This window comes from Cebidichthys violaceus, unplaced genomic scaffold (assembly GCF_023349555.1).
Source record: "Cebidichthys violaceus isolate CVI_PGR_0920_01 unplaced genomic scaffold, fCebVio1.0.p SCAF_1, whole genome shotgun sequence".
Taxonomy (NCBI): Eukaryota; Metazoa; Chordata; class Actinopteri; order Perciformes; family Stichaeidae; genus Cebidichthys; species Cebidichthys violaceus.
Window position 1 is genome coordinate 20,137,484 of NW_027176262.1, and position 25,316 is coordinate 20,162,799.

General features: G+C 41.1%; 1 protein-coding gene across 9 annotated transcripts in view; it reads right to left on the minus strand.

Annotated features, from left to right (window-relative positions):
* Window positions 1-25,316, minus strand: part of tenm4 (teneurin transmembrane protein 4) — a 149,768-nt gene that overhangs the window by 75,559 nt on the left and 48,893 nt on the right. For 4 of the 9 annotated variants that reach the window (XM_068714134.1, XM_068714125.1, XM_068714118.1 and 1 more), the window contains exons 4-6: window positions 5,248-5,497; window positions 3,450-3,524; window positions 1,928-2,163 (exon numbers count right to left, since the gene is read on the minus strand). In XM_068714134.1, the coding sequence (XP_068570235.1) occupies window positions 1,928-2,163; window positions 3,450-3,524; window positions 5,248-5,497 (561 nt within the window). Of the gene's footprint in view, window positions 1-1,927; window positions 2,164-3,102; window positions 3,160-3,449; window positions 3,525-5,247; window positions 5,498-25,316 lie in introns of those variants that run through there. The other 5 variants (XM_068714176.1, XM_068714158.1, XM_068714166.1 and 2 more) reach the window with 2 other exon arrangements.

Here is a 25,316-nt window from a genome sequence, read left to right on the forward strand (position 1 = left end):
CTCATCAGCCTTTAATTAAATATGGCCCTCATTCTTGATTGGAAATTCCGATCATAGGGTGAGGTTTGGTCTCCAACATGTTTACTTGTGGTGCATTGGGAGATGGTCTGAGTTTTTGCAGGGTATAATTACACAGTCTGATTAAGCACTATCAGGCTGACGGGGCTCTCTGGCTTTTGGCCAAGTCAAAGCAGTAAACTGTAGACACGTACTGTATTTCTACTTCTACAGCCAAACCACACTGCTAATGCTAAAGCCAAACCAGAACTTTCTCACACCCGTCGTCACTGATTCGAAATGACTGGATACGCAGATAATATCCATGAGCAGCAACCAGCTCATTCTTCTTTTTTTTTCCGTTAATCCAGCACTGTTCTGAATTTCAAATTAAACAATTTAAATGGCTCTGGAAACCTCCCAAAAAATGAATAGTCAGATTTGAGTTCATTTGGCCTCGAGGAGAAGCAGAAACGATTGCCTCAGTGATTGTTAGAGCATAATGCATATCTATAACAAAATGTCCTCAATGAAGATTTAATTTATCTCACTGATGAAGGCCATGCAGATAGATCTGGCTGTTCTCTCATTGACTATAAAATACAATGTTCTCACCATCATTCAATTTGAGAAAAATATTTCTTTTCTGTGCGAGAACGAAATCAACAGTGTAACCATTTAGATGTTTAACAGTTATTCAAAGCCAATCAGATGCATATATGGGGAAAATATATTAGACAGAAGTATGAATTAGATCCTTATTTGAATTAGTAACAACGGTAGAGGCAGAACCTTTATTACTTGTATGAAAAGGGTACTGCTAGCTTTTTCAACCTTAGCCAAGCTTATAGCACTAATTCAGATAAGGTGTAGTTTACATACCTCACCCATGATCCAAAACCGTTTGCTATGTGGCCTTGAACGGCCCAAAATCCATTTTTCCCTGGTCCTTAGACCTACCCACGTTCTCTACATGATCACACTGTTACCGCAGCTGCTGCTGTTCTTGTTGGTTGCTGTGCACCTGTCAACTCTCTTGTATCGCTTTTTGTTTAAGTAATATTACACATATTCTCTTATGCTTTTCCTGATTGATTTATCCATAGCGATTCAACCTCTAGTATTACTGGAATAAACAGAGGATGAACTGGGTCGCCAAGTGATGGTTGGACAGACCAGAAAGAAAATCAACACAAAAATCCACAGAGTTGGGAACACAGAGAAGTGATCTCTGAGAACCAACATCACAGCGATTACTTGCACAATTACATTATACATTACATGTGCATTAAACTTCCCTTTTTAGTTTTTAATTTTACTTCTTTATCAACTGCTCCTTCGTTTCACTGTTTACAAGAGAAATGTTGTGTAATCAGTCTGGTAAATCAATCACACAAATAAATAAGAGACTGTATTCTTGGATATGGATATCATTTCCTTATGGAATGATAGCAGTCAAAAAGAGAAGAACTGATTTAATAGCAGAACTCAAATTTCACAGCTGATAGTCCTTAACCCAACTGGGACCCGGGTCAGGGAATCTTGAATCAAATAAGATGAATATTCTAAACGTGCAAGTCCTCTCCTGTGTGATGGCTGATGTCTTTTTTAATTCATTCCCTATCTGACCTATTCATGAGAGCAAGAAACTGGATTGCCCATCTCTTTGAATTCAGTCAACCCAATCTATGAATGATAATGTTATTTCAGACGAGGTGCGTTGGCGAGGAGTCAATCTATAAGTCCCTATATAACTGTGCTCATATAAGACCGCGGAGTGCAGATTCATCACTATTAAAACGGATGAAAGAGAGAGAACATAACAGAGCATGGACTCATCCTGTGTCTGCAGTTAAATGAGAGGTGGGGCCGGGGGTGGATAGGTAGAGGTGCTCACCGCGGCGTGCAGAGGCATTCAAAGGTGACTCACCGATGAAGTAGGCCAACAGGAACAGCAGCGTTACTGAGATGAGGATGGCGCTGAGAGCGGCGCATTTCCAGTTGCAGTGCTTGTAGGGTTTCTTCAGGCTGAAGGCGGGTCGAGAGAAGGTGTTGCGGGGCAGAGGGCGCGGGGGAGGCGAGTACACCGTGCTGGAGGTCAAAGGGTATCCTGGTGATGTTGTGCAATACATTGGGGACGTTCCACCGGGTTTGAACAGGAAGTGCCTGGGAGGAAGACAAAATGTGTTGTTAGTCTTCACAGAGAACCCTCATTTCTAAGGGATGTTTATCATCACAACACTGTAGGTTACTGTGTGTCCAAGTGCAGTCCCTTCCACTGGTGAGTAATTCTGCTTCCAAGCACATTCAATACTGTTACCATAGTCACGCCTCTGCTAGATTAGTGAGAATGCTAAAGCATACTGGCTTTTGCTCAGTCGAAACTGCGAATCAATATTAAATCTAATTTACAGGACTAGCGACCGCAGCTGGCTCTTGTTTACGTATTCATCCCTGCACGGTGCTGAGTAATTCCCGGTAACTATGTATCAAGGCTGTCCACAGGAGAGATGCAGCATATACGGTTGCAGCGAGGAGTTTAGCAGATTTATTCGCCCTTGAAGAACATGGCCGGCTAGTTCGGAAAACATGTGTAGAGCTGCATGTCCAAGAGCCATGTGATCGGCCCATCAGAGAGCCAGTGGTGGCGGCGCTGTTGTCAAGGCCGTTTAACTGACAAGTTTACACAAAGCTCCTCAGCGACAGTGACATGGACGTGATTGAGTGTCACATTACAATGTATGATGTGGAAAGTCACCGAGACCACATTTTATTTATTAAACATCAGGACAAATCTCTGGCATACCCTATTCCGGCAATAGGAGATAACACGGGCAACTGTGTTTCATAAAGCGGTCATGCTTAACATTAATCAGAAGCAATACAACCCAACAATGTGACTTGATGTAAATTGTTCGTTGTATCAAACAGGGAAGGGACAAACATGGTAAAGATTGTGGTACTGCAGGAGACGCACGCTAGTGATTGACAGCATTTCAAAACAGAGGATGTCTGATGGAAAAATAGCACAGGCATCACTGTTGTTTTCATGGGAAAAGCAGATTGTGACAGTGGCGTGAGCCAGATAGCAAACATGCAACATACCCTTCGTTGTACGAGGCATCGTGGCGTGCTGATGCCAGAATGTCCATCTCAATGAGGTTGTCCTGTAAAGTCTCTAGGAATGCCTGCTTTGCTATGTTTCTACATACAGGTGGAAAGATGGATATGAAGCTAGTGTGAGATGTGCGTGCAAGAGACACAGAAATGCCAATACAGTATGTGATCACCAAGCAACATCAACAACAACAACAACAATAACTGACAAATGGGGGTCAAGACGGACGGCGTGGGACAAAGAAACCAAGGCCCTTATGGAACTACTTCTACAAAGGTGTGGAGACAAATAACATCTAGCTCTCTTGATCCCCCTCGTTTGGGCTCTGCCATACCTTGTTTTGTACGAGCCCTGCCCTTCTCTGCAAGCGTCTTGCTCTTCTCTGATAAACATTAGAGTATTCTGGCTCCTTTAAGGTTGTGATTGGAAGAAAACAATGCATCACTCACAAATGAGAACCTTAAGCTTTCTAACACTTATTTCAGACAAAACACTTTTCAATATCTTAATTTTGATTTATAAATGCACTAAAGTTCCATAGCGTCCACACTGGATAGTATCCTTAAGTAAAGTTGAGTGTCATTTAATGGTTGCAACACTGGAAAAAAAACACATTTTCAGTTTGTTCTAAAGTTTCTAGAGGCGCGTGTCTCATTTCTCCCCATGATGCACACCCCCTGCAGCAATGCAATGTAGAAATGAACTGTCCACATGCAATGGGCAGGCTGAACACGTTCAGTGGTACAAGAGAAAAGCCTTGTTTTTGATCCCTGCCCCTTCGAGGTCAGTGTGAAGTCTGTTCGTGGTCTCTCAAGCTTGTGTTCTGGGAAAGAATGCATTTTTTAATGAAGAGAGGGAGCAATACTTGGCAGAAATTCTAAAGAAAATGGTGAGGCTGGAAAGGGCCTTCCAACTGCTGGCATCTCTCCACTGGCAGTGCAGCATTTTTCAGGGCCATTAAATTTCACAAAAGTGACAAGAGAGGGCCATTCCCATACTATTAACTAAGTAAAAGGGACATTAAACTATGTCTGTGTCTGTGTAGATATCACTAATGGTTTCAATAATAAATCATTATTGGAACTTTAGTAGTTGATCATGTTTAACAGGTCATACAGACTATGTGGTTTGAGCAGCCCTCTTGCTTGTTGCAGATTCCCTCTCCTCGCAATCTGGTTTCTGCTCCACAGGGAATACCTGTGCAGGATTAACTTTGGAGCTGGATGACATGTAATCATTCATTATCCCACTAACTGTCCTTCCACCAGCCGAAATTGATGCTCATTTTCCTGTTGACTGAACCGTCTCACAAAAAACTGAAGGAAGAGACAGTCATTCTCTTCATGGCTGGTGTTTAGCAGTGCCAACTCAGCTATTAGCTAGTCTCCTGTCAACAACGGTTTCATTTATGGCAGCGTGTTTTTACTGTATGAACTACAGGCAACAGTGAGGTCTAAGGTTTTCTATTGGATCGCTTTGAATAGATTCATATAATCAAATCTTCTAAATTAAGAAAAAATCAAGGCTACACAATGTCTTTTTATTTAAATTTGGTCAGCAGGCTACCTGGCCACATAAGAAGCTTATAGAGAGATTATTGTGATCATTATGAGGTTTGAGATAACATGCCACGCTATTCTTGATTCCACCCCACCTTGCAATAAGACCAGCAGAAGAAATACCAACAGATATTCCCTTTATTACAATAACACTTGACAGATCCACTTCACACAAGGGCCTGCTATTGAGAAATGTGCTAGAGAACTGGGCACTGATTAATATGAAATAATAAATAAAACTCAGGGCTGAAGTGGAGGAGCTATGAAGCTTGCTCACGGGAGCCCAAATGTAATTTTGCAAGAACCGTTTCATATCCAGCGTGATCGTAATTACTCTATGTTGGGATTGCTAACGTCGGACAAAGACCCAAAAGCATCACTTTTCTCTTGTTTGCCACAAAATCACGTTCATCTCAAACGTAGGCCATCGCCCCTAGCAGGATATTCTCCATTTCATTACTTTGCTCCTTGTAAGCACTGCGGTAATTTAATATGGAGCAGACAGCATGAAAAACTCAAGCTCAGACTTGCCAACATCTCTATGCATCGTCGGGGAGACAAGTCACAGGGTACCTCGTTTCCAGGGGGATGTTGCTGTTGAGCAGCCAGTTGTCCTGCGTGCTGCCGGAGTCTTGACCGCTGGCCGGACCCTCAGGAGGGACAGAGCTGTCTGTGGGCGCGGGGCTGGGGTTACTCCGCGGTGTGTAGTTGCCCCTGTTCAAGGAGTTAATGGAGGCCGCATGGTGCTGATGATTGGGCGAGTGGGAGTGGGAAAGCGGTAGAGGAGGTGTCCGCAGCCGAGAATGGTTCTGAAAGGCTCCGTCTGAAAGCGAAAGAGGGGAAAAAAAAATATATAGAGAGCTTCAACACTACTGCAGATCAATTGCGGGTGCATATTCCAAAAAAAGGTTGGTGAAAGTGTGTGCGTGTGCTAGCAGGGTAAGAAGAGCCTTATAGTGTTATTTCAACTCCCCGAGCTGCAACATGACTGATGAATGATTAGCCATAGTTTCACCAGCAGTGCAAAAATTAACACCTATACTAATTTCAGTGAAGAGCTGCAAAGCCCTTATGTGAACCACTCACAAAATCCGCCCCTCTTCTGCTCATTATTTCTCCTAACTGGTCTCTATCAGAGTGTGCTTTCTGCCTCCCACGGAGACCTGTGGCAGTTTGCTCAGACCGAACACTGGCTCCTGTGTAAACGGCCGAGCTGGCTTCTTCTTCTTCTTTTTTTAATTTATTTAGCCAGGGAATGATGTTTGAGCTTGCATAATAATAATAATAATAATAAACTTTATGTTGTAGAACGCAGTTACAATGTGCTTTACAATAAAAACAGAACAGATTTAAAACATGAAATGAATTGAACTAAAAGCCAAAAAGTAAATACGTAAACAAAGAGAGTAAAACAAACTTAAATGTAATATATATATATATATATATATATATATATATATATATATATATATATATATATATATATATATATATATATATATGGATATACAGTATATTAAAATCACAGAAAAGCAATTAAAAAAAAAGTGGGTTTTTAAAAGTGATTTTGATCTCCTCAGGCAGGTAATTCCAGAGTCTATTAGCTCCTAATACAAAGGCTCTATCTCCTTTGTGTACTTTGGACGTTGGAACAACAAAGAACGACGCATCCGAGGATCTCAGGGTGCGAGAAGGGAGATAGGGCAACAAGAGAAGATGATAAATAACTTAATCAATAATAACATTTAAAATCAATTCTAAAGGTAGACAGTGTAAGGAAGCCAGGATCTGTGTCATGTGGTCATGTTTACTTGCAGCAGAGTTTTGGATAACGGTGGATAACGGTTTTTAGGAGACAGATATAGTCTAAACCTTGAAATGAAACGATGAAAGCAGGATTTGATTTGGTTTGTCTAAACTCAGGTTTTGATTGAAAATTACACCATGCAGAGTTTTTTTTCTATTAACAATAGCCTTGTTACCACGGCTCACCTGAAGCAATTTCTTAAACAGAAACTTAGATTTAGCTACTTGCATGTGGTCAAGCTCATTAGAAGTGATTCCAGTGGTCGCGTACTGTTCCAGAGCTTTTAGCAGCCAAAACCGTCTCCTTTTGTTTCTTCTTTTACCAGCTCTGTTGCCACTTCCCATCAGAGGAATTACAACTATTAGATATGAAGTCTATAGGAACAGATTGTACCCAGTGGTCCTATATGCACTATTTGATGCTCTTTGCACTTCACAAGAAAGAAGACCAATGTCCTTGTGCACTCTCTATCCACTTATTTCCACATCTGTTAAGCCATTCATCAATCAATGAACTCCTGGCTTGACTGAGAATGAAAGAGTGGCTTTTCTTTAAAGCAGCAAGCCTCCTTTATTTCACAGATATCCCCAACACTAAATTGCCAATTTACAGCAGAGGGAGCGGAATATAGACACACAGAGGGCTTATTTTGTATAATCAGTTCCTTTATTAAAGCGATATCTGCTCGCGCCAGTCAAGAAGCTTAGTGTCATTTCAGATTCTGTAGGGGTCAGGAACATGGAGATGCTATATCAACATGTGTCAATCAAGGCAGACTGATGCACAAGCCGCTGAGGTGCAAAACTGAGAACAAAGTAGCATTAAGCTTCGTAGCTTGAGGCATTTTAGGAAAGCGGAGAGAGAGAGAGCCCTTTGTGTTCTCAGGTAATGTGCAAACGATTGGCTTGGCGAGGAAAAACAAGACAGAAATGTAGTTTAATCCTCAAGCACATGCTAACGTCTCTTCCAGCAAGCTTTCTAAACACACGGGTGCTTTACAGAAAGTTTAGCAATTCAGCTCATTTCTATCTATACTCTGTATGTTTCATTTGTAGTCAACAAAAAGAGAAAAAAGCTTTCACCTTCAGACTCTATGTTGAACCTGGCTCTCTGCCTCATAGTGCACATGTTCCATAGGATGAACCCCTGGCAGAAGTCGAGTGCCACATTATGCATCCGTCACACTGATAGATGGTCCCATACTGAGTACACTTTTGCACAATGCTGCCCTTGTAATTAGCCAAACCAGTGAGAGAGAGCGAGGCGCACCACAGTCCTGATGAACAATAGACTGGTCTGAGGTAAAACCACACAGTTGTTGATGACCTCCCTCCCACTCCGTAATGTACCTGATCCCTGAAGCCATTAATAAGGTTATGCAAATTCGATGCAAGGACGGCACAGACATACGCAGAGAAATATATCACAAGGACAAATGCATCACTTCGCCGGAATGCATTTAGTGCTCGGTAAACAAATACTTTACTTCCTGTGAAGATCAAGCGAATGTGGGGCAACAAGTGATTCATTTTTCTAACACTTCTTCTTTTTTGTTTATCTGAGGACCATACTTGCAATAAATTGAAAGTCACGCTACGGCTCAAAAATTACAGGAAACAGGTTGCCTGCTTCAGTGTCAAGTGTTTCACAATATTGCCGCTTATAACAAGCTGGAATATTAACATGTCTGCTGTTGAGGCAAACTGTTCTCAAAATGTCACAACAGGAGGTTAGTCTAGGGTGAGCACTAGTGCAATTGGATCAAAGTCAGCTGAACATACTATGGAGAGACAACTCACAGTTTAAAGCTATTGTATCAACCCAAAGAAAAGCAGCTACCAAAAATATTTAGAACCCAAATGTATTTATTCTAAGTTAATTAATGTATTATTGAACTGGATGCAAGAATAGATTTAGGTTAGTAACATACACATCTGAAATATTTGATCACAATTCAATCCACATTTAAATCTAGTTTCCAAAGTGCCAAGTTTAAGTTATATATATATATATATATATATATATATATATATTAAATTAACTTTTATGATATTTTTTTGAATAAAGAACCAGAGTACTGCTGCTTTATTATGTGTCAGTAGCCACAAATGATTATAAAGTATTTAAAAGAATCTTGTACAAATGCTTTACAGTCTACATGGAAGAGTTGCCGCAGTAAATCTGCCTTCACTCTCCTACTTATTTGCATACAAGCCATCACCATTTGAATGCATTGTGGAACTCGTTCTCCAGAAAAAGGACGAGCACTGCATCGTGATTTACATTCACTACTTGACTGTATGCATGTCTTCCCTTGTCCCTTCAATAACCCTTCCGCAGCCAGGTAAGTAGTCACCGCTATTTCCGGGGGAGTTGAACAGAAAGACGAGAAGCAGGACATAAAGGACAGTTTATGAGACAAAGCCACACGACCCCCACAGATGTGGTGACTCAGCAACAATTATTCACCGCTATCCAAAGGACAGAGAAAAAATAAATGATTTTCTTTTGACCTGCTTTGCACAACGAAATTGGCATGAAAAGGAGATTCATTTGTTATCAGAGAGACATAGAAGGGGGACTTGGCTACAATAACCGAACCTTCACGCGACATTCAAAACAGAAGCCTAAAGATATCCATTCAGTCTGGGAATGTGGGTTTTTCATTTTTCTTCCTAACAGATGTATGGACTGGTTAAGGCCTCCTGACGCTATTCAAGATGAGTAATTAAGGCAAATCCATTTCATTAGCCAAGACCTCAACCCCCTCCACGAGAGATAACAGCAACGTCTGTCTAATGGTTAGATGTTGTAATTGCTGGGAGGCAACTATCCAACTTGTGTGGTACCAGATAGCTGCACTATGAAACATTTAAATTTGAAATATTTAAACTAGGTAATGGATTTCTATGGGATCTCTGAGCATGTTCACTATTTACTCAAGGAAAAAAATATATCTGGCAAACGTATCTCATGATAGTGAATCAATGTGCACGTTGATCCCGTACCAGGTGTAGAACACACATTTTAAAACATGTTATTAAGAGCTTTGGTAGAAGATAACACATACATATGTGCTATCTGAGTGCTTTCTATTTCTAAAAGGTTGATGTTGAATTTTAATGCATTTAGTATATGATTTGAAGACTGCAGTGGGGATTCTTGTAGACTGTATTGGGTTTTATCCAAAGAAGACACAACTCAACAAATAAAATTAAATAAATAATTCAAAATTACCTAAATATGATAATCTAATTAAATTGAGGGATTGCCATACTATTGTTATAGGTAAAGGTGTGTAGTACTCTACTTTGCCAAAAGCCATGTTGTTTTGAAATGCAATACAGTTATTTCAATTATATTGTGAAATGAACAGACATGAAAGTTTAAGAATGTTAACACTTTTATATGAGAGTTCATTTTCTTGTATCTGTGATTTCAGTGAACACCAACTGTCTGAGTTACACATCAACAAAAGTACAGATCTTGCATTAGTCTGTGAAAAAATCTGTTTCTGGTCGTACATTTTCTGCAAAGTATCACATTCACATTGACCTGTCAGTAATGATGCCACTGTACAAATGAGGAGTACAAATGTCACCATACCTATCTGCTGTCCTGCCTGACTAAAGATCAGCAACAGTAGTCATGGAAACAATTCAATAACCTGCACTACAGAAACCTATATTTAAGAGACCAGCATTTATATTTCTTTTGGTCATATTTCATTGGATACTCCACAATAGCTACCATCTGATAGCTATAGGAAAATCCAACTCATTCTGCCTTGAGGTTTTTCGGCACAATCAATGTACGCTTTGTGAAATATTAAAACAAGATTACATTACATTAGGCAGACGCTTTTATCCAAAAAAAGCGACTTACAATTCAGTATCTATCTACATATCGTAGGCACAGCTACGGGAGCAACTGTTAGGGTTAAGTGTCTTGCTCAAGGACACATTGACATGAGACTAGTGGAGCAGGAGCCGGGGATCGAACCTCTGACCCTCTGATAGAAAGACAGCCCTGCTCTCCACTTAGCCACGGTCACAACTTCATAGAGATGTGAAGTTACACCTTCAAAGTACTTACGTTAGCTTTACATCTACGTCGAAAAACATTTCAGTGGAATCATTCTTGCCACATTTATTTACATGCGGAGGAACACTGGGTTCAGACGTGCCGTGTCACTTTGCACGGTGTCCAGGGAGAAGTTCTATTTCTGAACGAGACCAGCGGATCAAATCCACATCACCGATGATCCCACCAGATGAAATAAAACGATGCGACATGCCACGGACACGGGGTCCTACGCACTGAGGTGTGAGCCATTCAATGCAGAATTAATCAAAAGCTATCCAGCGTCCAGATAAATCATTGAATCTTACTTACTGCTACAGCCCCTATGGCTAATCATAAGAGCAAAGTTTCCAGTTGAGTAGCGTTTGTCTATAAAAATACAAATAGAATTTGTCATGAAAGCAGTGAAGCTGCAATATCTCTCCTGGCTCCCTGTAGCCGGTTCTCTCTGCTGGACCTGCTGTTTCCTCCACCATTAACGAAGTCTGGAGGGAAGAGCCATGCGGGAATACTAGCTGTCTTTCCTGGACTCATTTGAGAGGTAACAGGTACCACAAACAACACATGGTGGGGGTAACGCTCAGCTCTCGACTGGCTCTCTCGATGGGAATGAGGGGGAAAAGACCTTCTGGAATCCGAAAGTAAGCTCGGCTTCATTACTAACAGGAGGAGAAAAAAACCTGTTATTGTTCATCCTTACACCAGCTTTCACTGAAGACATCAAATAAGGTACGAAAACTAGAAGAACTAGTTTCATACGATGTAGTCTAACATGGCTACGTGAGCCGTTGCAGAGGTAAATTCAAACATATAAACATGGAAAAAAACATTCCGGAAACATTTTATTTTTAACACACAGCAATTTAAAAACAGAAGGTTTACTTCTGTTTGCAACCTAATCCATTAGGACTAGTCCTGGCATATGCTTCTCTCTGCCTCTCTGAGATCAAATGGATTTTCTGTCATTCTTTTGAGCTGCCTTAGCAAGAACAAGACAAGTGGTTGTGTCTGCTCGACTCTGTGTGTCACTCTGCTGCATATCCATCAAGAGGTTGAAGATTTTGTTAGAGGGCACAGATGGTCCGCAATTATCGTGGAATGAAAGTGATGCATCTCGATATATGTCAATGAAAAGAAGATATGTAGGTATGCAAAACGGATTACCCGCGGACTCCGTGCGCTGACGAACAGCAAGTCAAACGGGACTGGACAAATTGTCTGTTGGCTGCAGTTCATTGATAACTCAACATCAATAGAAAAACGATTCCGTTTGATACGTCAACTCAAAAATGTAACCTCACAATTCTCGGGGAAAAACAGGGGCATGGCATGCGGGTTGCCATGTGCTACTCATTAAATTATCATTCAGCCTGAGATAGCTCATTCCTCTTGGTGTCCGGTGGATGAATTACTCTCCGGAGTGACCTCTTTTAACCACATTTTCCCTGTCCTCGCAGACACAGGGGGATGATTAAGCAGTTTGAATAAAGACTTATTTGAATTCACGCACAGCCACGTCCCCCAGGCCTTCTACCCAGCCCTTCCTGCTTGGTCAGCTGTGAGGTGGTGTCGGCGGTGCGCTGGCCCTTTCACCGGGGGAGCCCGGCTGCGCTGAAAGCCAACACTGGCCGACCCCATGCTGTTTTGCATTAAGAAATGCTAATGCGGGGAGGTTGCAGTGTTTCAGATCTCGCAGCTCAGCGTGGCAGCGGGCTCCCACTGGCAGTCTCCCCAGGAAGAAGCCCCTCAAGAGAAAGCCAGGGGCCACAGGGAAACACATGCTCCACAAAAGGAGCGCAGGCCTCAGCGAGCATCTTCGTCAGCCTTACAGAAACTCTGGCTCAGTGTTCTTCCGAATGAAAACAGGATCCCGAGGAACAACAACAACAACAACAAAAAACTTCTGCAGCCTCAGAGGCTACTAATGTGAATAACGATATGCTGCTGAGAGCATTTACTTGTTCAAAATCCAGCATAACATTTTAAGTCCTGTGTGCGGGCTCAAAGATGACCTTGAGCAAATGCAATCCGAAGTGATAAAAAGCCACCTGTTTTCCAGTGCAACAGATACACTGCGAGCCAATTATTTTAGGCACACATGGTTTTCTGTGGTTGTTTACTGACAGCAAAAAAAAGTAAATATTCCCTGCACTGTGTCAACTCTGAATTTGAATATTTCTTCAATAACTGACCTGTATGTCAAAGAGATGTGATTTGATATTCCAGCTATTTTTTGACCATGGTGGCTTTAAAATTACCTCTTTTTTTTTTTGCTCATGTAATTCTTACTGAAAACCTGAGATGCATACTTAATTCCAGATTACACTGCATTTATAACAACATGAAGTCTGAATGAAGATCATGCATAAAACAGAACACATTAGAATTCCATAAATTACTATTTCCATAAATTCGATCAGACGATTCAGGGCAATGTGTAATCTTTGATTTAATCACATTGGCTGTGCAGTTGTGTGCAGCACCGTTTTGTGAGACAAATCTACACCACGACCGAGCTGGCTCACTCCAGTTTTGTCACCTTGAGAAAATGAAGTTCATGCTGCTGAAGGGAAAAGTCTCACTACACATCCAACACGTTTTAATGAAATCATTTCATCCATGAAATGCCTGGGTTGAGGAATTAAGATAAATGATTTGCCAAAAAAAAGGCTTTGGTTCAGGAAATATTTTACATAGAGATTCATCAGATATCACTGGAAATCAACACACAAAACCTATCAAGGCAAAAACTAAAAATACAAAACAATATCTACTTAAATCAGGATTTTTTTCCCGATTTAACTGTATTGGTCACTTTTTCATTAGATTCAAGCGGCGGCTTCCATGAACAGCCAATGGGAGTACATGGTGTCATACACTGGAGAGAAAGAGTAAATTAAATTTCAACCAAAAATGCAAGAGAAGCATATTTAAATAAACAAAATCTGCAAGCTCTTAAAAGTTTTAGGTTGTGATGTGGAAATTGCGCGAGAAGGCATGGAGCAGCTTACATGGCTCATTAGGTGGTTTAAGTGAACAATGGAGGCTCTTCTCTCTCTGATTGTAATTGGCTCCTTAGTGTCAAAGATTTTCTATAATTAAACAATGACAAGCGTCATAGAAAAAATCTCAAAGTTAAACTTCTTTTTGCAGATTTGACTTATTTATTCATACGTAACTGCAGCGAGGTGAAAGGTCCTCAGAATGGTTTTATGTTACAGAGATATACAAGCAGGGAAAGACTTTAGACCCAAGAGACACACAGAACCCTGCTGCACTTTGCAACTTAAAAGGATTCTTTCAAAGCCTGTAGATGACTGAAGGCGCGACTGGAGCTGAGGATATTCCTCCTCAGTGCTCTCCTACTCCTTTCTGACAGCCCCGGGGCCGACCTAAATGCTGCACCTATGCAAATCAGTATCATTGTTATAAAACAAATCTGCGGCGGTAAAGGCCATTCCCCCCACCCATGTCCCCTTAAGCACAGTCATGTCACCGCCGGTGACCGCCGTGTTGCTGCTGTGGAATTAGGAGGGGGGGGAGATTTGCGTCGGGATTAATAACTCATTCTCTGGGCTTTCTGAGCAGGCAGCTGGGGCACTTTGGAGTTTGATGTAATTCAACCCTTTGGGTAGTTAACTTGGAAGCTGGATCAATTATTTAGACCCTTTCATTTTGTTTTGTGGTTGCCGCGCCAGTGGGAGATGCAGCAAGTAGTTGTAGTTGAAAGGCATCAACATTCAAATATTAAAAAAATACCCTATTTGGCATTCAAAGGGATGGCTTACGGGAGACATGCGGCATAAATGGCTGAGTTTGAATGACAACATTTCATATTTACATATCGACAGATCACAAACAGGGATATGTAACCTGCTGCAGTTACAAGTGTGGAGTTTTGTGCCCATAATAATAAATCGGGTTTCCTAAGGTTACCTTGAGGAAATTCTTCTTATGCTTTTTTCATTTGCCATGCATTGAGCTCTTGCAGTGTAATAAACAAAGTACATTGAATAAGTGCACATCAAGGCCTTCCAAGCCAGTAATGGATCCACAAGATGTCTATGAATCTACAGCTATGGGTTATACAGGAACAAACAAACAATGTCATAGCAACACGACAAGATAAACTATGTTCCCTGCCACACACAATTCATTAGCGCCCGTAGTTGCATCCCAAAATAAAACCTGTAGGTTAGCTGCTGATACAACGGGCCACACACGCTGACGGCTACTTCGTAAATGGACTGTACATGTTCAACAGTCACTGAATTCTTTCCTCGACCGCCAATGCTATGTTTGCAGTTTGAGCCCAAATGTCATTCTGTCAGTCTGAATGAGTGTTAAGTCAACAGCAGGAAACACTGAGTGTTTCAAGAGGAATGAGAAGCTGACATTTATTAATGAGAAACCACGTAGGGAGTTTTCAATCCTAATCTCCCTCAAGGAGCAATGTCTGAGATGCTATCAGAATATAACACTACAGTGTGCCTTTCGTGGGGTTATCACTGCTTTTAATACAACTTCAAGGGAGTCAGTCTTTGCAGCGGTATATGATGATAAAACAGAGACTTGCACCTGGTGTGAAGTAACTCTCTTCATTCCTCGCTTACTTTCTTTATGAGGTGCGGAGGATGCATGCAGGATGTTTCTGAATATTCTATAGAGGCATTGTGAAAGGTTTCTCCCACCAGCGCGCATTGAAACTGAAGAGAAATATCTGTGACAAATATCTCCCACTGAACCAAAATTGCCCATCTCTTTGAGTGAGGCTCTGAACTTTGCAGACCTTGCTTCAGAGAGTTCTGTGCTTTTCCTGAGGCTACATATCGACTCAAAGTTTCAACTCTCTCTCATGGTGCTCGAAAAAACAAAAACAAAAAAGAAAACGGAACATACTCTTGCCCACAGCCATCTGCATGACCTATAACACAACATGTCCAGGAGCAGGGGAAGGCTAACCTCCAGAAAGCAACAGTAGTTTGAAAACACAACTCACCATCAGCAGTTGCAGTGGCAGGAGCATACAGGTTCCCTGAGCCAGTTTTAACTAAGAATGAATTGGGGCCAAACTCATCCTCAGAGTCAGAGTCCTGGGCTGGCTGAGCCGCACAGTTACCTAGCAACCCTCCCTGGCTCTCATTGGCTGCAAAGGAAAGGGGAGGGTATGGGAGCTGCTCAACAGGGGAGGAGGAGGCGGATGAACAATGCAGCGGAGGACCTGTGGACCACAAACAGAGACAACACATGGGGGGGGATATGAAACACAACCAAACACAGGCAACATCACAGAACAGACACACACACACACACACACACACACACACACACACACACACACACAGGCAAGACTTAACTCTGACACTTCAAAAACAAACAGGGACACATCTGCCTTTGTCTCCGCCACCTCACCCCAGCTGGGAAGAACAGTCCAAACAACGGAAATTACTTTGAGATAGAATAGAAAAAGGTAAATGCCTGCACTGGTTTAGAGAGAGAAAAAAACAACTAGACACATTTTTGGGATGTTAAATGCAAATGAGGAGAACAATTCCAGGTTGAGATAAAAACAAAAATAGTTTTTTGCTTTCTAGAGCACAGCCCCAGTCATATTGTGCACATATTTAACAATACGTGCAACTTCTTTTATTTCTTTTTAAATCGAAATCCAATCATCTTTTCTTCCTGTAAAACAAAATATGAAGTGTTTTTATAGAAGCTGGTGTTGACCATTTTCAACCAATAATATCATGACATCCGTCCACCAATCAATTTGCAACTTTTAGAGAGGTGTGTGTGGAGCCTTCTGCAGCTCCGTCTCACACTGCATTCTAAGCCCGCCCACTTTTGAGCAGTCCAATCAAATGTGAGGATTTGATTGAATTTAAATCCCTCTTGTAACATTACGCAGCTCAAAAATGTAGTTTCACTGCACAATACTCACAGTACAGAAGCTAAAGAGGCTCGAACTTCAGTTTCACCGGCAATTTTTTAAAAAAGAAAGAAAAAACGACTTTTCAGCAACGGTGAATATAAGTGAATAAGTGCATCTACTAAAATACAACAAAAGAATATTTCAAATTACAGACACCATCTCAAATAACTGTCTTTCGACAAACATCAGTAGCAGATTCAAATTTGTGTGCTGTGCAGAAGGAACATTAATATGCTTCCAGATGTGGCGGGGTTGTTAATGCCCCCCTCCTGTGGAAACACACATAACCCCTGCCAGCCAAGAAATGCATCCAAGCTGAACCAATCCTTCCTATTTCTTCTGCACTCTGTGTCCAGCTCCGCTTCCCTAACTTCTCAGTAATATAGAATACAGCATCAAGATCAGACTGGCCACTGACCTTAACAGAAGAATATGAATAATTTACACTTGTGATTATTTATAGCTCCTTATTATCTACCAATATGCAACCCTAATTCCTACATACAAATATCACACTACTTCGTCTTTCAGGGCTTATTGGCTCCAATCCCCATGCTGTCATGGAATGTTAAATCTCCACGGAGCTCCTATTAATGTGTGATTAACTTTTGATGCAGCTCCGCGCCACGCTGAAAATGGAGTACTTAAGTAACATGACTGCAGCGAACAAAGCCATCAGTTTGCCGCCCTCCCCATCTTCCCATCAGTCCGCCGGTCGTGATGTCGAAATTCCTGCTGACTGGACCGCCATCCATCAGGAGAGATAAATTTCCTCTCTTGCTCTGTAATGATCCCTGAAGAGTATTAAAATACGACTCACTGACTCGCATCTAATTAGGAAACAATTAGTGATATTAACATATCAGCCGCAGCCCTACACAAGCAGCCAATGCCCACTGCCCCGGGGAGAGTCACAGTTTGTGCTTCACATACACTTCACACTGCACACCTCATTTCTCCCTCGGTCCTCTGATGCCGGTTGCAGGTAATGGGTGCAGGGGCACAGTGGCCATGCTGTGGGTTAATGACCGGGACACTGTTGTACTTGAATGTATAGCAATGTACGACCGGGAGAGAAAGAGCCGCTGAAAAGAGCATCATTACAGTCATGGCCGGAATCCCTCGGTTACATCCAAGACACTGCATTTAACGTGTCAAAACAACAACACTCTGCTGAACGGAGTACCACTCGCTCAGCTAGTATCTGCAGCTGTGAAACACCGGGGACAAGACTGAAGTTCTCGGGCACAAAAGACAGAAATGAGCTGAACCGGGTCCCGGTCTGAATATCAAAGCATTTTTTTTCCCTCAAAGAGAGAGAATTCATCAATGAAACGAGAAAAGATTAAAGTTGTCTAAAAAACGGTCAAAGTCGTAACCTAAATGAGGTCAAAGTGGTCATGCTCAGCCACCATTAGTCTTGCGCGCAGAGCTTTTACTGTCTCACTGGGTTTAATTGATGCTGGCTTGGTGCCGCTCATGCCCGGGCCACGTGAACCTAAAGTCACAGACAGGGTGAGGAGCCACAGCTTGAGATGGCCAGTGGAGTTTCACTGGCTGCCACAGCTGATTGCCTTTGCCTTCACTCACTATATTACAGCAGCAAAAGGGGACCTTTACTTCAGAGCCCCTGGACCATGAGCTATTGCTTTAGTCCCTGACAGCTTCAGGAAGTGCCCATCACTACCTGGCTTGAGCTGACTGCAAACAGAGACACCCACTGCATTTAAGGTCTTAAATAACTCATTATCAACCCAATTAAAAGAGTAGACAAACCCATGGCTGACTGTGATCTGCAGGTTAGGATAACTGCTAATGATATTTTAATATTTAGTGCAACAACTTCTAGAAGGAATATAACTGATGTTCTGATCCAAAGTGAACCAGCTGTGATTGTGTTTTAATTCTAAAAAAAAAAGATTTCCTGCAGATTTTTACATTAGATTTATAAAATGCATTTCAAAAAATACTTTTTAAGTATAACACTTCCACAGTTGTAAAAAACAGAACAAAAGTGGTTCAGGCAACAATAATTCAGGAGATGTAGACCTCACATCAAAGCCCTAGTTCAAAGAATGACATTTATTTTCGAGGGAAAACCGATAACAGTATGAGGTGCTGGTATGAGAGACCGAAGCTGAGCAGCAGCAGAAACACGCGAATGTGGGCGGACAGCTATGCATCAATACTTTTTTTACAAGCCTACAACTTCCAATAAATAAGCAAGTAGGTGTTCTTTGTTGTACTCAAAAACTTTGAGGAGACTCGTGAGTGTTGACACGCACACTGGCTGTTGCTGAGATGGTGCGAGTCTGCTTGGTTGCAGGATGATATGTCATCAACATTCATATTTATACAACCAAAGTGTTTATGGTTCAATTATTTACTTGAGGACAGGGTTAAAATACTCTGTTTCAAGTTAAAGTCCTGGATTGAAGATGTAATTTCAAAAGTATTAGCATCAAAATATACTTTAAGTACCAAAAGTAAAAGTATACTCATTATGCAGAATGGCCCATTTTAAATAATATATTTATGGTAGGCCTATATGATTGGATTATAATTATTGTGTGTGAATGTGATCATCACTTTAATGTTGCAGCTGGTAAAGGTGGGGCTAATTTTAACAACTTTATATATTTAATAATTAGGCTATATTCTATTTAATAATACATCATAGTTAATAAGTTGATTAATATTTTATTCAAGCCTCTTCATTTTGCTCTCAAAGTGCACCAGATTGATGCATATGGGTGCAGGAGGGTCCAAATTCCACCCACCACAGTCCCAAAAGCTCCCGTGGGAGAACACAGCATTATGTTAATCAATCTGTGTATGCATGTCTGCGAGCATCTGCCTGTGTTGACTAACGAGTGGAGGCAAGAGGAGACATCAGCACGGTTGTTTAAGATGTACGCACCCAAGCTAACTGCTATCATTACTGGAGGGACTGTAGTGCAGAATCATGCATTGGAAACGATGAGCCCAATCACAACGATCAAGTTTCAGCACGAGAGAGAGAGGCGGAATCAGTCATTATCACTGTGCCTATATACACGTGAACATTTATGTTTGAAAATGCTTTTATTTGAGGAGAGCCGAGGGAGGGAAAAATTAAATCAGGTAAATAGAGAATATAATTTCGAGGGAGAATGTAGTCGAGTGAAAGAAAATTGAGTAAGAAGAGTCAACATCTTTCATCTGGCATGTCCTGATTTTTAGTTCCCTCTCTCTTTGTCTCTACAGCTAGCTAATCTTTCTGATTTTGCCTCCCACTGCTATAAATTCTGAGGCTATACATAGAAATTCATACATGTAAATATGTTCAAGGAGAAAAAAAGTTTTCATTCTTCAAACACATAACCCAGTAAATAAAATCTATGAATACCTTGTTAAATGTTACTACACACCCACCACACCGAGGAAAGTATTGTCTCAGATGTGCAACGCCGCAGTGACAACAGGAATTATCTGTTTGCTCAAGGACTACAGCTGCAGGCAGCATCTATAAAAAATGCAGCGTATTTGCAGATGAACACCGGCGGAAAAAAAAAACAAACATCTCGTCGGCTGTCCTGTACCATCAGCTGATGCCGTGTGGCACACAAAGCTTAGAGGACGCAGAGGGATGACTCAGAGTGTCAGCGGCGGCCGAGTGTCAACATCACACCGCTACTCTCGTTGTAAAATGCAGATTGTGTTGAATCTCCATTTTACCACATAGCGTGACGGCCTGCATTTAGGATTTACGTAATCAAGACACCAGCATTTTTTATTTATCAAAGCTAAAGCTAAACTCACATTTTAATGTTCTACAATGACTTAAGCAAAGATCTCTAATACTGTGTGTTACTACTCTGACCTGGACAGTTGTGCAGTAGTATTTGTACAGAGGTGTGTGAAAGGTTGGCAGATTAGTCAAATGTTGCGTAATTGACACACATTTTGTCATCCATGTAGGCGGTGTGGGATTCGCTCCAAGATACGATGTTTAAAGCTTTTGCCATATTTTCAGCTGTTTGACTCTATTGAATTTTGTACATACTGTTCCCGCCACCGTCAAAGAGCCAGACTCATAATAATATTATAATATTTATTCCGATTTTTCCTGTACTTGTAACTGTTAGTGTATTTGCATGCGGAGGTCAAAGCGAAATGAACGGATCTATTTTTTGTGTGTGCACATGGTACGTGGCGCGAGAGGGTTAATCCTAAAACGTAGTCGTCTTTATTCCCTACCTGTGGCATTTTGCCGTGCATGTCGCAATTCTGGTGACACAATTCTCCACATTTTAATGCCGCTCGCAGCATGCATGCTCAGACCAAGTCAACTGGTGAAGGTGTACCTTTACAACCCTTAAATCAGACCGACCCCTTTTATGTCCGCTTCACTTTCATAATACATTCTTCAATCAGCAGACATTTAATTGCACAGATAAAAAAAAAAAAAAGGATCATGGGAGTGATGTCAGGAAGGCCCGCTAAAGATTAATGTCTGATTCTTACCAGCATCTGTCAGCAACGACAGCTTTCATGTATGAAGGCCTTCCTTTTCAGTTGATTAACTCTGTTTGGAGACATCTGAAGGCGGCAGGTATGTGTCGCTTCTGCAGTGCTTCATTTCAGAGGCACGCATACATCTGTGATCTTGTGCACTTTAAACTAGTATATGGAAGAAAAAAAAAATCATCTGGAGCGTTAGAGACCTATTTATAAATGCATGCCTCTTGTTAATGTTATCCTACATGCGATCCTCAAGTAAGTGTTCGGGCAAAACACATTTTGCACAGGGTTGGTAATAATCATAATGCATCGTGAGCAGTGTGTACTCTGTGGTTCTCAGTGAAAATGGGCCATGAGTTTTCATGTTGCTGCGACTTGAACACTAAGTCATAATAACTAATTCATACTGTAGTGCGGGCATGCTATGAGGCATTAAGGGTGCATTGTAAGTCTGTTCAAAGGGGAAAAGAAAACAGTTGGGTTTTAGAAACAAGCCAATTATGCCAAACCTAATACAAATAATGGTCATTTAATTGAGTTGTATTTGCCTACAAGGTGCTTTGGCCGACGAGGTAGTTTAATTGGATGTAATAGCTTTCAAATTGCCTGGCCATCATCAATTCCTTTTTCAGCGTTTCAACTTTGTCCCCTGTTGCCCAGCTCTAGGGGCTGTGTTTACACCGTGCAACACAAATGCACACTAGTCAGGACCAAGTTGTCCGAGAGATGTTGTTACAAAGGCTTTAGCGCTGCTAAACCCATGAAAGGGGGTTTGATACCCTTTTTGAGTTTGATTTTTCTAACGGACTGGGAGTGTTTGAGCTCCGCCATGACTGATTAAATGTGCCCTCTTGCCTACTATATCGCTGCTCTTGGTTTGGATTGAACTTCAAAGACGGTGGGAAAGCAGTGAAAGTCCTGCCTCTGTGTCACTGACGGTCTTTGTGACTGAAGGGAGCAAAGGCACCGGTGGTGATGTCTTTGCAATGTAACATGATGAAAGATGTGGTGAATATTGGCTTACAGACCGACAGACTGGCTATGGTTGGGTGACATGACCATAAAAAGTATACTTTAAATTACTTTAAGGACACTTACTTTAAGGACACTATGGGCAAATGTTGCAAATCAATAAGGTGATATTGGACTTACGGGACATTTAGCACCTTGAATTTTCAAGTATTTAAGTGACTGGTTCCCAGCTGGCTGTTTTATCTGTAACAAAAAATTTCAATCACATTTTCAGTAAATGTACAATATCACAATATATACAGTAGATACTAATAGTCCTGGCTATTTGGCAAACAGACTATATTTGACTTGTGTCTGAACTAAAAGTTATAAAATGAAGTAGAATTCATTCTGGCTGATTCGTTTTGGTTACTTTATATTGTACATTCTGTGAGTCTGTGATTTTGTAGGTCACTTTCAATGACAGAGGGGATTTGCACGTACCCAACCAAATTGAGTCAAAACTATTCAGCACTGTTAATGGTAATGTAATCACTTTAATTTACTATGCAAAAAAAGACGAAGATATTAAAGCTGATCGATCAGAAAGGATGATGACAATTCTGCCAAACAAGTGCACACAAACAGAGTGACACTACAGCTGATGCTCTCCTCAGCGTTAGAAAATACATACAATCCGTTATTCAGCATGAATATATATTACTCAAGGACATATGATCAATAAAGGCAATGGACTTCACAAGGACGCATGTGTTTATCAGACAGACAAAGTAACAGCAGCTGAAACTGCAAGTAATCAACAACTGAGGTGATGCTATAAAATTAGCTAAATTCATTATAGTGCCGAAGAATGTATAAAATAATTTAAAGTTGTATTATTCACTTCCATGTTTTGTGCTTGTAAGTTATCGGTGTATGCGCTCGGGTAACAATTACACACTTATAAGACCTCTCCAGGCAATACAAACAAGATGGGGTTATTTTGGTTTTAGCGTTATTAGGATTCCCAAATTGACATAATTGTTTTGTATTGCACAGCTGCAAGCCATAACTAGCCTTTTATGAAATTAAGACTTGATAGGTGATCTCATCTCACAACACAACACAAAACAAATGAGACAGTGTGAAGCTCAAAGGGACGGATTTGAGAAAGTCATAAGCCTAATGCAGCAAACATGGTTGATAAGCTGCCTGGTAAACACGTGTGACATCTTTAGAAAATGCTTACTTTTCACTTTTTACTAAAGCTAAATCAAGCTCTTAGTTGATTTTACCGAGGAGTTGCTAAAAATATGCCTGTTGTACGATTGCAAGGATTTCCCCAGGTGATACAACGGCATTCATTTGTCAGGCAAACAATACGTCTGCAGGACACTGCACATAGTCCAACACCGTTCCCTAAACTACACAGCAGAAATCCACAAACAGACACATACGGTAGAAACATTTGAAGAGGAAGTGGGAAATGGGCTTTTATGAACCAACATCGGAAAAATGATTAAAAAAAATTCTGACAGTGCTTTTTACCTGCTGGGAATCAATAGCATAATAACGGAGAGTGAACATAATGCATAATAAGGTTGAAAACAAATTGTAAATACCCATAAATGTTTATTTATTTTTTTATAGACAAGACCATTACTGAGAAAATGGAAATTATATTTCTGTGTAATAAAAAAGCATTGCCGCAGAAGGCACAATTCCATTTAAGGCTGACCCGCAACATTTCTATCAGCACTTTAAACCCAGCATCCATTACTTACAACTACTGTACACTCTTAAAGAGATATTGAATGCCGAATTAGAAATGGGTGGTTAGAATAAATCCAGAAAACAAGCGCAAATACCCTGGTCATTAATACAGCAATTGTGGTGCCTAGAGAACAGTTTGGATGGTAGAAGTAGCGTTAGTTGGAAATAGGGGATTTAGATCAACTAAGCAGTTGTCAAATTTTCCCATTAACATGTTCACAGGCCTCAGATAGATCAAACCTCTACCCAACACTCCTTTTTAAATTACACCCATTAAAGGATGTAATCACTCAGTGCTAATCTATTCCTCTGTATGCAGGAGGAAAATATCAAACTCAGATAAAAAAAAAAAAAAGCCAGCAGTAGCACACTTATCTTAGCGCTCAGCAGAGCACTAATGCCAGTGGCTTTCCAGAGTATCACCTAGGAAGATGAATAAGAGGCCAGAGTGGCTGAGACTAGAGATGACATTTCTTCTCTGGGTGATTATAAGCACAGACTCCTTCCCCCAGTCATCATCTACCCACACACCCGTCTGCCTGGCTTCTGCCACTCCCATCCATCCAGTCCACTCTATTTCTCTGTGCTGGAGAGGCCGTGTGCCCGGCAATCCGGCCGAAAGACGACATCTGTTTCGACTTCTCCGTGACAAACGGAAGAATGAATCAGACTGGAATTGAAATCCTAAACTAACAGAAATGTATTTTTCTTCTTGAGGAGAGACCGCACTACTGCTGCACTACCACCTTCATAGAAAACTGAGCAGCAGTTACCCATAAGAAATGCTCATTGGACATGATAAATGTGCAGGCCATCTGAACCGTGTCGAGACAGCTTTAGCTGATGCACTACAATAATAAAGACAAGTTTTCTAACTGTTCTTTAAGAAGTGAGTAAACGCTGATTGATCCATTTTCAAAACTCCTTAGTCTTCGAGACCCAAGCCCAAATTTCTGTCTCTTTACTTCACTAGTCTTTTGAATCAATGTTGGTTCTGACGAGCTCTGACATTGCCAAATCCCTCTATGCAGCCCCATTCAAGCATCCCTGGGGCTTTCTTTGTTCTGGGATAAAAAGTAAAGGTTCCAATCTCCTCCACCTCTTGCTGTTAACAACATCCTGCAGGCATGTCGTGGCTTTTTTTGAGGATCTCGTGGTCAACGCGAGTGTTTATAACTGACATTGTGACAAGATATCTTCTCTAAAAAAAAAAAAAAAAGAGCCAAAAAAACAGGCTTATAGATGCGTCCACACCCATTCGGTAAGTCCTCCGCAGAAGATTGCAGACTTCAAAGACATGCACATGGTAATCTGCTTTAAATGGGTGTTTCTGGACCTCTATCATAGCTCGATCATCAACTGAGCCGACTTAAACCATGGCTGAAAAAACAATGCTAATAGTGGATAATTATCAGCTTTTACTCCGCCTGCACTAGCTGCTCTATTCCCTTTCCCATAACACACAGAGGCTGGTGAATAAACACAATGGCATGAATAAATAATGACCCCCACAATCCTCTTAAGGTCCCCGAATAGTGAAGGGGGGAAAAAAAAAAAAGACAAAAGTTTACTTTTGGTGTTTGAGAGCAA